The sequence below is a fragment of the Astyanax mexicanus genome, chromosome 8 (assembly GCF_023375975.1).
Source record: "Astyanax mexicanus isolate ESR-SI-001 chromosome 8, AstMex3_surface, whole genome shotgun sequence".
NCBI classification, from domain to species: domain Eukaryota; kingdom Metazoa; phylum Chordata; class Actinopteri; order Characiformes; family Acestrorhamphidae; genus Astyanax; species Astyanax mexicanus.
This window is the reverse complement of record NC_064415.1, coordinates 13,392,317-13,407,207: the sequence shown is the minus strand read 5'-3', so window position 1 is coordinate 13,407,207 and position 14,891 is coordinate 13,392,317. Positions and strand designations below refer to the sequence as shown.

The 14,891-nt window shown below is 38.8% G+C and overlaps 1 protein-coding gene across 3 annotated transcripts in view; it reads right to left on the bottom strand.

Annotated features, from left to right (window-relative positions):
- Positions 1 to 12,079, bottom strand: part of LOC103046717 (phosphofurin acidic cluster sorting protein 1) — an 81,175-nt gene extending 69,096 nt beyond the window's left edge. For all 3 annotated transcript variants that reach the window (XM_022678091.2, XM_022678092.2, XM_022678093.2), the window contains exon 1: positions 11,685 to 12,079. In XM_022678091.2, coding sequence (XP_022533812.2) covers positions 11,685 to 11,833 — 149 coding nt within the window. In that variant the 5' untranslated portion in view covers positions 11,834 to 12,079. The remainder of the gene's footprint in view (positions 1 to 11,684) is intronic.
- Between the last annotated feature and the right edge of the window lie 2,812 nt (positions 12,080 to 14,891).

The following is a 14,891-nucleotide window of genomic DNA, read 5'->3' as shown; positions in this document are numbered from 1 at the left end:
AGGGCAGGGGATCTTTAACCAACACATCCAATCTCATCACATCCTGGGTCCAATTAACTCTTAGAAAAGTCATTAGAGTAGGGGTTCACATACTTTTTCCTTTTCCCCCTCACTGTAAATGTTAGCATGTTGTGTTCAATAAAACCATGCAAACATATAAGGTTTTGTGTGGTATTAGTTTAAGCAGACTGTGTTTGTCTAGTGTTGTGCCTTAGATGAAGATCAGAACACATTTAATGACCAATTTATGCAGAAATCCAAGTAATCCCTAAAGGGTTCACATACTTTTTCTTGCAACTGTGGATAGATAGATGGAGAGATAGAAAGATACACAAATAGACAGAAAGGTAAAAAGAGCTAGGTCTGAAGGAAACTACAGAAAATGAAACTGGAAGTCCATTTTAATCAGTTCTGTGAAAACATCAAGCAATGACTCAGAACCAAAAGCACCTCCAGCCAACAACTCCACAGAATTCAGACCCAGAAACAACCTGGGCTTCTTGATTCATGGGAATCCGCCTCACCTTCAAACCTCAAACCTTCCAGGCAGTAAGAGAAGCAGAAAAATGCCAAGCATTCAGTGCGTATCACTCCAACACCTACATAACTCCCTCTACACAACACCCTGCGCAACGTGAGGGTGAACGTGACTGACAGATTAAAAGAATGATGGTGGTGGTGGTGGTGTGAGAAATGTGGGCAGAAATCAGATAAATCAGACGAGCTCCAGCCAAACACAAGTACAGGTGAAGCAATCCATGACAAACGAAGGCTATGCTAACAGTTAAAAGAATTGCTGAAGGGTCTTCAATCTGCCTATTCTAGTTCTAGTTTTCTTATTGCTTGTTGCTGCTTATATTGCAACATAGGGGTGGGCGATATGGCTCTAAAATAATATCACGATATTTCAGGGTATTTTTGCGATAACGATATACTTGGCGATATAGGAAAACTAAAATAATTAATTCATTTCAGGAATATAGTATAGTATAACAGAATAATCATGTGTGGCAAAATAAATAATATAGCATAAAATAATATAATGCAGCAAATAATATTGCAGAATATTTAGTGCATGCATATAAACTGCAAACTTAAACAATTATACAATAAATACACCTAAAGCTTTACAGTAAATAATAGACTACTTTTAAGACAGAACAGCCCTATTATCACGATATGGATTTTTAATATCATGATATTTCTGTGTCACGATATATTATATAATATTGCCCACCCCTACTGCAGCGTGTACATTCATGTTGACAGCACTAAACATTACATAAAATACATTTAAGAAAGTCAAGTCAAGTCAAGTCATTACCAACCGCTTTATCCATTAAGGGTCGCGGGGGGGTGCTGGAGCCTATCCCAGCCAGCATCGGGCGGAAGGCAGGATACACCCTGGACAGGCCGCCAGACCATCGCAGGGCCATTTAAGAAAGACTGCCCAAAATTTAAGAATGCCCAAAATTGTACTTAAGTTCTTAGCCCACAGGCCAGGGCAGCATTGTCTAGCTTTCACTAGACATGACAAAAGTCAGTTAAAATATGCCAAATGCCAATACCAAAACAGCAAAACACAGAATAATTTGATGCAGAGTAGGTGTGGGAATCATGGTGTATCTCACGACACAATATATTTTGCCCACTATAACAGTGATATCACAACACTGTTATTCCGTGACTTTCAATATACCCTATTTTTCACACTATAAGGCAGATTTACAATCCTTTAATTTTCCCAAAAATCGACAGTGTGCCTTATAATCCAGTGCACCTTCTGTATGAATTCTACCAGTCAGGTTGTAAGGAGCAGTAAAGCCACTCTGCTTAAGTACAGCATTATACAGGAGTTTCCGTAAAGTTTCTCCAGCACCAAGACTGGAGCAGTATTAGCATTAGCCGCTAAACACAGCACTAGCTCTTTTGCACTTCAGAAGTGAGTATATTGGACTGTATTATGCATGTTTACAGTGTTAAAACAAGCTACGTGGGATGAACCGCTAGCTGATAGCGCCCTGGGTTACCGGAACACTCAGGGTTCCTCTAAGCGCTGCTAAAGTACTGGAAACTAAGCTTACTGTATATAAACCCAAATAAACTGTTTTTAGGAGAGAAATCTGTTTAGATGAGCATCCAGTCCTCATTTGACTTCAAAAGAAAATGTTTTTTTTTTTTAATTAGTTTTGTTTACTTAGGAAGGGAAACATGGGGACACCCTTGTTCCTTACTAGTGTTTCATAAAATGCGCCTTATAATCCGTAAAATACACTACTGTTAGACAATTCTCTACGATACTTCATGGTATCTGTTACTGAAGAGGGGGGGAAACATTCTTAAATAAGCAAATACTAGGAATTATGAATTTATTAGCATCAGTATTATAGAATTTGATAACCGAAATTCTTCACTGCACTTCATTTGATTGGAGTAATGAGGCAGAAACTTCAGTGAGTGAAATCTGTGCCGTGTCTTTGTGAGTTTAGAGCGCCTGTGTTTCAACAAAAATATGGATATTTGACGCTGATATAATCAATATTATAAAACTGACCCACCCTATTGCTGAGCATTACCTGCAGCTTTTCACATTTAACCCTCCTATTATGTTCTGGGTCGAACTGACCCATTTTAAAGTTTGAAGAATTTAGAAAATAGTTCAAAGTATTTTTTTCAGTATGAAACTTCTTCTGCTTGTCTTAATTAGTGTAATCAACATATAATATGAAAATGGTTCTTCTAACAGATGTGCAATCACCCCCTGCATAAACCGAACTAAAACAAAATTGCAATGTTATGTTTCAATGTTTTGTAAAAGTATCGTGTTTTTATGTTGGTCTTTGAAAAGTAATAAAGTAATAAAGCAATGAAACATTAAAAAAAGTTTAAAAATTTATTTTTAAAGAATACGAATTAATAATCCTAATTGAAGCACTACCTGTTAGAGATAAAGAAAACAGTTACACTACATATTGATAGAATAATTAGAAATAAAGTTAGTAATTAAATATGCACACTGCTTGTTAGGATTGTTTTTTTTGTTTGTTTTTTGGAGAATTAAACATGCACCGAGTCAAACTGACCCAGGAACATCAACATTACTGTTCCTGACAAATGAGCATAACAGAAGGGTTAAATTTAAATTAAATGTTGACAGTCACTTTTATAATCAGCAGCAAATGAGAGACCTTTGGAAGAGGCTGTGAAGTTTATCGCCAACTCTGAAACACATCGTTTCCCCCCCCCCCCCCAATACTGCATTAAAAGTTCTGCACCCTCACGCTGCATTAATCTGCACTTTGCTCCAGGTTTAATGACATTTCTATTCATCTATCGATTTTAAACGCCAATGCTGCAGCTCTTACAAACTAATTCAGGTCTGCATCAGTCAGATATCACAGTGTTTGAGGGGGAAAATGTACGTGCAGCTTCAGCTCAGAGTAAAACTACAGCGGAGCCACAGCTGCAGAACGAGGCCTCGGGTCAGGTCTGCTCCTCGGCTTCTGAAACAAAGGCTCGGCCTGCAGACACCGGGACCTGGATACTGATTGGGTGCCAGACATAGATTCCTCTCGCGCTCTCTCAGGACCTCACTGCAGTGGCAATTACTTTTTTATTGCAATGGAACCACTCACCTTTTCTATCTCTCTCACCATTCCCCAGTGCCTGTGTGTGTGTGTGTGTGTGTGTGTGTGTGTGTGTGTGAATAATGAAACGTCTCAGGCAGCACGTCGCTGCCCTAACGCGTACCCCAGCATTTCTTCCAAAGCTTGCCGCAGCTTGTGCCGATATTGAGCAACACCTAAACCTAGTAATCATCCCTCCCTCCCTCTGTCTGTCTCCTTCTTTCGCTCTCTTTTCTCCTTCTATTGCAAAACACATCACCACAAGCTGTGGTCAGAAGGAGATAACGTTCTGCAGAAAATCACATTCATGCACTTTGTCCCTATTAAATTTAACCAATCAGTCAAAACACATCTCGTTTCGTTGTTTTCAACATGGTACACTTTTAACAATAACGGTTTACATAGGGTTTCCTGACCGATACCTGGATGAACAGGGGAAGGGATGTAAGATAAATCATATATATACTGTATATATTTTTTACTGATACTGTGATCAGTGTTTCCACAATAAACACATCAAAAGAGGTTTGTTAATATTGTAAATAGAGACCACGAGGCTGAAGGTTGAGTAAGACACAACCAGCCAAAACCACTGGCTACCAGTTGCTCCTCGCATTAAATTCAATGCTCCAACAATTGCCTACAAGGTGACAAGATGACAGAACAGCTCCTTCCTACCTGCGTTCACTCCTGAAGGTCTATGTTCCCTCCCAGCCTCTGCGCTCCTCCAATAAACGTGGCCTCGCCTCGCAAACATTATTCACACAAAGCAATCCAGACTGTTCTCATACAGAGTTCCCCAATGATGGAACAAACTACCTTCCACTACCAGATCAGGAGAATCTCTCGCTATCTTTAAGAAACTCCTGAAGACAGAGCTCTTCAAAGAGCACTTACTCTCCTAACACCTCTAACTAACTAACTAACTACTTTGAACCTCATTTCCATCTTCCCCTCCTTTTCTTCTCTATCCCACCATTTCCTTTTGTCCTCCTTAAGGCCCTTTCAACTTCTATGTTCTCTATTGCTAAATGTACATCATTATTTGTAAGTCTCTTTGGATAAAAGCATTCTGTAAATGTAATGCAATGCAATGTAATTTGCAAGAATTTAAGTGAAACCACTGCCAACATGTTCAGAACAGGTCGTTTCAGCAGATTAGTAGGACTGTAGGATGGAGACAAAAGTCTGCAACAATCATAAAAAAATTACAGGACATGATTGCGTATGATAATTACATTATGACTAGGGTAATTTGAGATGTTTTCCTGTATGGATTTTCAAAAACATTGATTTTTAATTATTAGTTGACATGATTGGGATCTAATGACAGAATACAACACAGCAAAATCACTTTTTTTGATGCATGAAAACTTTTCCTTTACTCAGATTTGATAACTATTATAGTATTTGTAGTATTTCATTTAAATAATTGCAGTATATCACCATGTATTCAGTATCGCAACATCCTGTGCTATACTGAATCGGAGACCATGTATCCTGATACATATTGTTCTTGAGTTCTTGCCAAATCACAGCCCTATATAATGTATATAATAAAGTACTATAATCCTATGTGGATGTTTTTGGTGAATATGAAATCACAGTAACGTTGTTCTCAGTACATTCTCCTGATCTCTCTCTTTTGTCTGCCTCTCGCTCTGTCCATTCTACCAATCTCGCTCTCCTAGCTTTATCACCTAATCTCTTCATTCTTACCCGCTCTCTCTCCTGCTCTCGCGCTCTCTCTGACTCTCTCTCTCTCTTCAGTGTAATCAAACGGAGGGGAATGAAGCATGACTCGTGCCATGAGCTGAAATTGGTCGCAGTACGAACAAAAGGATGCAAAACAACCCGGCCTTCACTGCAGCAGAAGAGAGGAACAGATGCAAATGTGCAAAGAATCACCAAACCAGCCAGACAGCCGGTGTGTCTGTAGCGATAACACGGCGTTTAGAGAGGCCAAAGCGGAACGCCTCATCATTACTCGCTGATGACAAAACATCCCAGTAGCAGCAATGAACTAAAAGACTGATCCGCTCATTTACCGATCGATCCCAGACAAGCAGTCTGTCCGCCGGGGAATCAAACTTCCTATGTCCATATTTGGGCTCTTTCAAATCAAAATAATGACTGTGGAAACAATGAACTTCAACATGAAAATGTAATTTTATTTAATTAGAAACTGTGGAAAGCTTTGCTTAGACTAGGGATGCACCAATACAACACAGAAACAATAAAATGGAATATTTAGCCAAATATCTGGATTACTTAATGATATCTGAAGATATGTCGAAGTCTATGTGGCTATACCACATTCCTGTCTGTCTCATGTCTTTTCGGCTTCATTCTTGGAATCCAGTGAAGTGCCACTGCTAGGGCTTCAGCCAATGATTATTCTGGTGGTCGACTAATCTGATGATTATTTTTTCGATTAGTTGATTAGTCGATTAGTCAGCGATTATTTCTGACATGTTTTCAATCTCTAAAAATGATAGAAACGGCTAAACATAAGATTTAAAAGGAATTTAATTGTCTAAATGTTGTTTAAACATGGAAAGTACTGATTATTTAGTGAGTTAATATTAAAACACTTTTAGAGACACAGCTTAAGTTGAGTGTGTGAGCCATTTGTAATGCAGTACTGTTACAAATGAACGATTAGTCGTTAAATAAATCAACATTGTTGACTATATCGACTACTCGTTGCAGCCCTAGCCACCGCCCCTGAAAAATATTCTCAAGGAAAGTGGATGTAATATGTAAAATAAACTAGTCACAAGCTAAGATATACAGATCCATCACTGAAAGTAGAAGAAGGACCGGGGAGGAAGAGTAACAGGAGTTTATACTAATACGACTGGGTTCATGGAGTTCTCTTAATTAATGTCCAGCCTCATTTACCAAAGTTACATAGTGCAGGTAGCTCATTCTTTCCTCATGTTTATATAGGACTTTGGAGGACCCCGTCTCCCTTAGTCCTTAGATAATGGTTTGGTTTGCTCTTATTGAAGTGAGCAGTAGGGCCGTCATGGTGAAAGAATTTGCCCTGCAGTGATTTAGGGTGGCTCAACACTGTAATATGCACTATTAGCACCATTTTTGTTAATTTTGTATTGTGTTACAGCCCGACCCTTAGTCATATTTAGTCTAATGTGCACATTATTTGTTGGCATCTATTTCAGCCAAACGCTGAAAATGCAGCTGTTTTTTTTGCCATTTTCCTATTCCTTATATTTTGTGGATACCTAGTTTGCATTCACTACATAATCTTGAGTATCCAGTTTAAACTGTAAATTCCTGCCTCCTGAGAATCTTCTTTGAATTTAATATACTCTCCCACACCTTTAACTAATACCCACAGAGTTGATGCAGCCAATCATAGCCTTTTGAAAGAGTAAATTAGCTGGAGCAGGGATAGCAGATCTCCAAGACCAGGAATACTCACGACTTTTGCAGTTACGCAAAGTAACTGAACAACAAGTTTTGTGCTAGAGTTACCATTAGACACAGTACATTCAACCCATTCTCACACAGTCAGGTTTCTTCTTCCACAGACCTGTTACATTAGCACACTGACATGCAAAATGTCATGGGATAGCTTGGGAATGGCCACAGCTGTAAACGCGGTCAGTGTCAGCGTGCTCTTGGCATGTAAACTGTTTAAATCCGAGAGTAACCTACCACCAGACTAGAACTAGAACAGAAGACTAGCTCTGGATTCTTTTCATTTAATTTGAACAGACAGTTGTGGAAGTTACAGTTTGTGCCATCTTGAGCCATATAGCATCCCCCTGAGGTAGTTAATAAACTACGTAGTGAGTTAATTAAGCAGTAGTCTAAAGTCTAAAGTAACTCACACACAAAAACGCTGACATAAAGTCAAAGAGACGCAACCCACTGGAAACTGATAAGTGTAAATAACATGCTAAAGAATATCACAATATCTGTGTTTTTTTTCTTTATTTTTAAAGTCAGTTCAAATGTAAAGATGAGACATAGGAGAGATAAAAAATAAAGAGATAAAAGGGAGTGTATGAGATACTCTCTATAAAAGCAGCAGTAAGAGAGAGAGAAGAAGGGGACAAACAAGACTGCAGTTAACATAGCAATACTCCTCAACTACTACAAATTCAACAGTATTATTATTATTATAACTCATGTCTGCACTAATCACTAAATTAGGGCTGGACGATTTTGGCCAAAATCCAAATCATGGTACATTTCTTAAGTTTTGCCAATATGATATCTTATTATTTTATATTTGTACACAAAGCTGGGTGATATGATAAAATTGTAAGATAATGATATTTAAAAGACATGTTCATGATACACAATATTAATCACAATGTTTTAAAATACAGACAAAATGTGCTATTTAAATACTCTTTCATTCTTAGTATAGTGAATTTCATTAAGTAATCGGAATATATATTACCTCTCTGTAGAGATATTTACAGTTGGGTCAGTGTTTTTCAAGCATTGATGATTTCCTCAATATGCTTATCAATGTATATTGTAAATACACTAAGGCAATTTATCACAATATGATAAATTATCTTCATTTTGCCCAGCTCTGCTCTAAACCATAATATTTTGGTATGTTTACACTACGGCTCCTAAAATAATATCACAATATTTCATTATTTTATTTTCGTAATAACGATACTGTTGGCGACATGACAAAACACTGATTTAAAAATATATATATATTTCAAGAATACACTACTGCAACAAAAGTTTAAATGAAAATTTTAATTTTATTATTGCCTAACTGAGATATTAAAAAATACAAGAATTTTATCAGATTTGTAACAGAACTCAATGATCCAGAATGTTGTGATACTAATAATGCACTCCAAATATCTCCATATATCCAGAATTAAAGTCAAATAAATGATACTGGACAGATATATTCTGTCTCTAGTAGATATATAATGGGAAATGAGAAGAGTGTAAATTATTCTTTTGCTAAAAACAGAAAAAAGTAGTGCTCACTCACGATACACAAAAATGATGGCAATATTATTAGGTACAATAAGATATGGAACACCCATAGTTTACACATAGTTACACTCCTAATAAATGCATAGTAAATGCAGCTAATTTGCACTGTAGAGCTTCCAGTCCAACCCAATAACAGCTGCTATGAACAGAACAGAGCATTTATGGGTGGAGCCTGGAAAAGTCAATTACTGTAACTTGAGAAGGATGCTGTGGTTGGTATGGTCAGCCTGAACACCTCCAATAACAGTGAGGAAATGTTCTCCCAGAAGTCCTAAAACACAGCATGGGTTCTCAGTGAGTCAGAAATACGCCTTTCAGGATCTGCACAATTACTCACACACACACACACACCTCTCTGTCTTTCTTTCACACACACACACACACGGGTGTCGTGTATCTCTCATTAAGCCGTATTAAGCTCTAGTTAAGCAGCTGGAGGTAAGTTGCAGGGTGGCTGTGTGTCAGTGTGAAACAAAAAAAACCCTCATATTCATTATTAATGCCCACCCTCAAAACTACACCTGGGATTTAAGAGAGACCTATTAATGCCGTCTGGCGCATCATTCACAACCCTGACAGACCAGCACTCGCCAGCTAACAACACAACACCAGGGAAAAGATTACACCTTCAGGATGAATACGCACGCACAGGCTTCATCTTTAGACAGAGACACAATAGAGAACCTGTATAAAGCATCTATAAGGTTATAACACCCGTGTGGTGACCTTGCCTTACAGTGTTGATGAAATGCAGTGTTCCAAATGTGAACCAGTTTTACTGATTCACACTAAACCATTTAACCAGTTTAAATGGATCTGTATAATATTGTTTTAAATGAAACTATATAGCACAGACAATAAAACACTATATTATTACAACGTTGCAAATCCAGACTTACTCTACATAGAATCAATAGCCCAGGGCTGCACAATATATCGTTTTAGCACAGTCACTGGAATGTGTGTGCAAGTGCAATAGTCACATCACTGAACGTGCAAATTCCTATAGGGCAAACTCAATCATACACATCATGCTACAACTTGCTTGATACAAAAGGAAAATTCACACTGTTCGATCTATATCTATATCTAAGTATACCCTTTATTTACATTTACTATTAATATTGCATTTTTTTTTTTTTTTAGGGAAATCTGATGAAAATTCTTATATTTTTAATAAAAACTAAATATCACAATGCCAATCCCAACAGCATGTAGTCCAACAATAACCTATGGATCTTTATCAAACCATATACAAAGCATCCTCAATCAATAATAGGAACCATTTCACTAAACAAATAGTTGCATACAACAAATTGTGGCAAAAATGTAAAAAAAAAAAGGGTGTATAAGTAAAACTGGCCAGATACAGTAAAATAACAAACTATTACATAACTGCTCTATTCAATTCTTCTCTAACATCTAAAATACAACTACATACAAAAGTGTAGTCTTAATAGACTGAGAACCTATAACCTTTAGAACATCTTCAACAGTATATCACCTACAGACCTTGACTGTTGAATCACAGCATCATTGCTACACATGGCTTATTTTTTCCTGCCTGACACAAAAGGAACATTCGCATAGTACAGTTTACCAACTGTACTATGAACCTGTACTACACTGACGTTCATGGTAACATAACAGATCACTGAAACGAGCCATGACATGTTGGATCACCAACATGCACCATAAATGACATGACAGATTGCGGACGTGCACCATGGCATATTGGATCACTGACGTTTGCCATGACATGCCCGATCACTAACACGCACCATGCATAGCATGTTGGATTACAGACAGGCATTAGGCATCCAGTTTTTACCCATATGATTCAGCCCTACACTCCAACAAGCATAACATGATGCAATTAATCACAATAATCATACATCACCATATTAGTCACCTGTTACTGAAACCAAAATCAACAACACAGTTTCTTGGCTGAGGTTCTTCTCAGGTATTTCCCCAAGTTTCCTCATGAAGGCCACTCTCCCACACATACACAGAAATACATACACACACAAACATGCATACATGCATATATGCAGATATTTTAATATATCAGTTAGGGGTGTGTCATATCATATCGTATGCTATAATATATATATTTTTGTTTTTTCAAAAAAATGTATTGAGTTGTGTTATATCGCCAAGAGTATCGTTATGTGAAAATACTATGAAATATTGCCCTCCTCAAACACACACACAAATATCCAAATACATACACACAAATACAGACATACACACACAAACATACACACAAATACATGCACACTTACTCAAACACATATATACACAAACACACAAGTATACTGACCCATTCAAGCAAGTCACTTCCACACACACACAGCTACAGGGAGACCCCAGTGAGTGTGAATGGGTAGAGGATCTCTTAACAGGATTTAAACAGCATGTCTATCTTTTCAAACCACACCAGCTCACCCAACCTCAAAAAGCCTCAACTGTATCCTCCAGTAGATGTAGGACAGCTAAACAGCTTCAGAAATATCTGCTTATATGTAATATGTTGCTGAACTGCCCATCTTGAGGCTTCGTGAGCTGAACGTTATGAATGGTTCACGCTTTGTTTATTAGAAATAACGTTTATAACGCGTTTCTAACATTATAGCAAAACATGCAGCTCTCAGACAAAGCTTAAACACCGTAAAGACCATGTTATTATTGTGATTTGTGTAATAACTGCGGTGTTTCACAGGCAGAGTAACGTTATTCCTCCCAGTTTCTCTTTGTTTTGGAGAAGTAACGTTACCTCAAGCGTAACGCCACCAATCTAACGCTAACTGGAGAAACGTGCAGCGTACAACCCAAGCGATACATTCCCGTTAAAACAGCACAAAATCACATTTTTAACCCAAGAAACTAGAAAAATTCAACAGCCACCGCTGCAAGCGTGTAAACACGCCGTTTTGCAATCGTGCTCGCAGATCTGAGCGGTTCAAAACAGGCACATGACGGCGGTGCATCCGGCAGGAAGAACAGCGGTTTCCCTCTCTTCGTCTAGCCGCCCGAAGAGCGCCTTACCTGGGCACGCAGCTCGGCGAGGACCGGTCCACTTCCCAGGTGGCGTACAGGTTCATGTGGACGGGGCGGCTGGAGCTGATGTTGACCGCTTTGGTGGGCTGAGGGGACGGGGCTCCTCCAGCCCGAGGCAGCCCGCTGCGCTCAGACATGCTGGAGCTTCACGGGTACAGCGACAGAGAGAAGGAGCCGAGGGGCTGGAGGGGTAAGAGAGGTAAGAGGGGCAGTAGGGCTCAGGGCGGGGGGGGGGCTGTTCTCCTGAAGCTCCGCTGCTCCGAAAAGCCCCTACAGAGCGAGGGCGAGCATCCGTCCGTTCAGAGCAGAGAGCGGAGCGCTGATCGCTCGAGTCCGTGTTTACAGTCCGCAGGGCCGGGGGGAGAGGAGGAGGAGCCGCGGGAGGAAGCGGAAATTTAACACACACACCCCAAGACGCAGAGAGTGAGAGAGAGAGAGAGAGAGAGAGAGAGAGAGAGAGAGAGAGAGAGAGAGAGAGAGAGAGAGAGAGAGAAAAATTTGAGAGAAAGAAATATAGAGAGAAAAACTGAAAGACACGAAAAGAGAGAAAGACAGATAAATAGAATGAAAGAGAGAAAAGGAGAGAAAGAAAGAAAGAGAAAGACTGAGAGAAACAGAGGGAGAGAAAGACAGAGAAATAGAATGGAAGAGAGTGAAGGAGAGAGGGATTGAAAGAAAGAAATAGAAAAAGACAGAGAAAAAATAATAGAGAGAGAAAGACAGAGAAATGGAGACAATGAGAGAGACAATGAGAGAAAGAGATATAAAAATAGATAAAGGAGAGAGACGGACAGGGAGAGAAAAGTAAAGAGAAAGACTGAGAGAAATGGAGAGAGAGAGAAGAACAGAGAAACAGAGCGAGAGAAAAGATGAGAGATGGACTGAGAAAAAGAAATAGAGAGAGAAATACAGAGAGAAACGAAGAGAGAGAGAGAAAGACAGAGAGAAACAGAGAGAGAGAAAAGGAGAGAGATGGATTGAGAAAAAGAAAAAGATAAAGAAAGACTGCAAAAAAACAGAATGAGAGATAGAGAAAGACAGAGTGAGCGAAAAGAAGAGAGACAGACTGAGGGAAAGAAAGTGAGAGAGACAGAGAAAGAAAAAGGGTGAGAGAAACAGAGAGAGAAACAAAGAGAGAAAGTGATGGTATTTCTTGTCCTTTAAAGAAATATGTGGCCTCAGAAGATGAAGATTGTTCTTTCTGTGTTTGCTGAATAATAATGATGATTATTGTTATTGTTGTGGTTCTTGATATTTGTTCTTTAACTTGGAAAAAAACAAAACAAAAACAAATATGTGGTCTATGTTAAGAAGGGTGTTTTGGAGATAATCATTTTTATTTTTATGTACATACTATTGTTGTAATTTATTCTTTTAGATTGTTTTTAAGTTGGTCTTAGGGTGTAAGTACAAATGCATAGTACCATATCAACATATGATAAAACAAATCTATGTACAGTTTCTCAAAACTTGGGAACTTGTACAACTGTAGTACTGACCAATTTATATACAGCTATTTATTTACTTGCCTATTTACATTTAACATTTTCCCATCAATAGCGTATAACAATGTGTGGTGTGTGTGTGTGTGTGTGTGTATTTAGTCCTGTCAGCTCTGTGCTGCAGCTGTGTGTGTTTAAACCTCACACTCTGACTCACCTGTGATGCATCGTCCCACCTGTATTCCTTCACCATTAGATGATGTCATCCTATATCACATATAGAACTCATGGTTGCTATGGGAGATCAGTGCTGATAACTGGAATGAGGCAGTTCTACTTAACTTCTCAGGTAATGATGAATACAGAGGCGATTAGAGAACTTAACAAACAGGAACAGGTGCCTACTCATGAATCATTCAGTTTGGTGAACTCATTTCCTGGCTCTTTGTATTTTGTCTGATTTGCTGGACTTTCTTTTACTTTCTAAGTACTGTAACTTATTACAGTAAATAACAATGTACTTGTGTGGGTGCAGAGAGCAAAAGGATCCTAAAGTAAGAGGAAGAACCTGAAGAGGAACTGAGGAGGCTGTCACCAAATAACAACAACATACTGTAGTAATAAAGGTAAAGTGTAATGTAGGGATGAGGAACTGATCATGGTGTGGTTGGGGGCGGGATCTTGTGAATTCCTTACATACAAACCTAGGAATTCTCAGGTAAGTTAACCAGTCCTGGTATTTCAATGCTGCCTTCTATTTAAACTCAGATATTGAAATGTCCTAGTTCCAAGTTGGCAAATGTTTACAGGAATGCTCCTACAGATAGGATTGCCATCAGCAACCAGAGTCTGAGAGAGGACTGATAGCCATGCTCTCTCTGGGTGGGTAGATAGGATTCTCTCCCCACATCATTCCCAGTGTGATTGTTGTTCAGCACAGGCATCTGTTAGCTGATGTATCAGTGCTGGGATCTGGCACTTTCCCTTTTACCCAGGGGCTCCACATGTGGAGAAATGTGTTCTTCACCCTCCTAATGTTGGGGTATTAGGATACTAGTGATAATGGATTCCTACTGAGTGGGTGGGGTAATTGGCCTTGCAAATTTGTGAATAAAATGGGATAAAATGTGAATTTTGGATTCAGCTCTTTATGAGCTGATTTGCCAACCAGCTCTCTGCAGGTTGGCAAATCACTATGTTAAGACAATCTGCAGTAGCAACACTCCTTATTACTTCAGTTCAGTAGTTACTGTGTACTGTGTATGCACAGTTACGCCGCAAACAGCTTTTATTTCCTCTCCAGTAGTGTAAAGTCAGAGAGGCTTCAGATTGGCCCTCTGGTGTCAGACTGCTGCAGCTCTGCTCAAGTGAGGCATCTCCGTCCACAGCTACTGACACAGATTATCAGATTAGAATCATGTGGATTAAATTATGGCTGCAGCACAGGATCAGTTAGATATGACAGGCCTACTACATCTCTCTCCCTTACACACACACATAGAAGATTAAAAGGGTCAACAACCAATGTCATGACATAATAAAGCTGAGCCGCCTAATTAACTGTACATTTATGGTAGTAAGCAGAACTGATAAGAAATATCACAGTGTATGTGTACAGTGTAGTGATAATAATATTTATTCATTCATTCATTCATGGACATTAAATGTGTTAAACAATTATTCACAGTATATTATTACATATGTTTTTCGAGTTATATGCATACAGTTTATTTATATACCTATTACTAGTGCA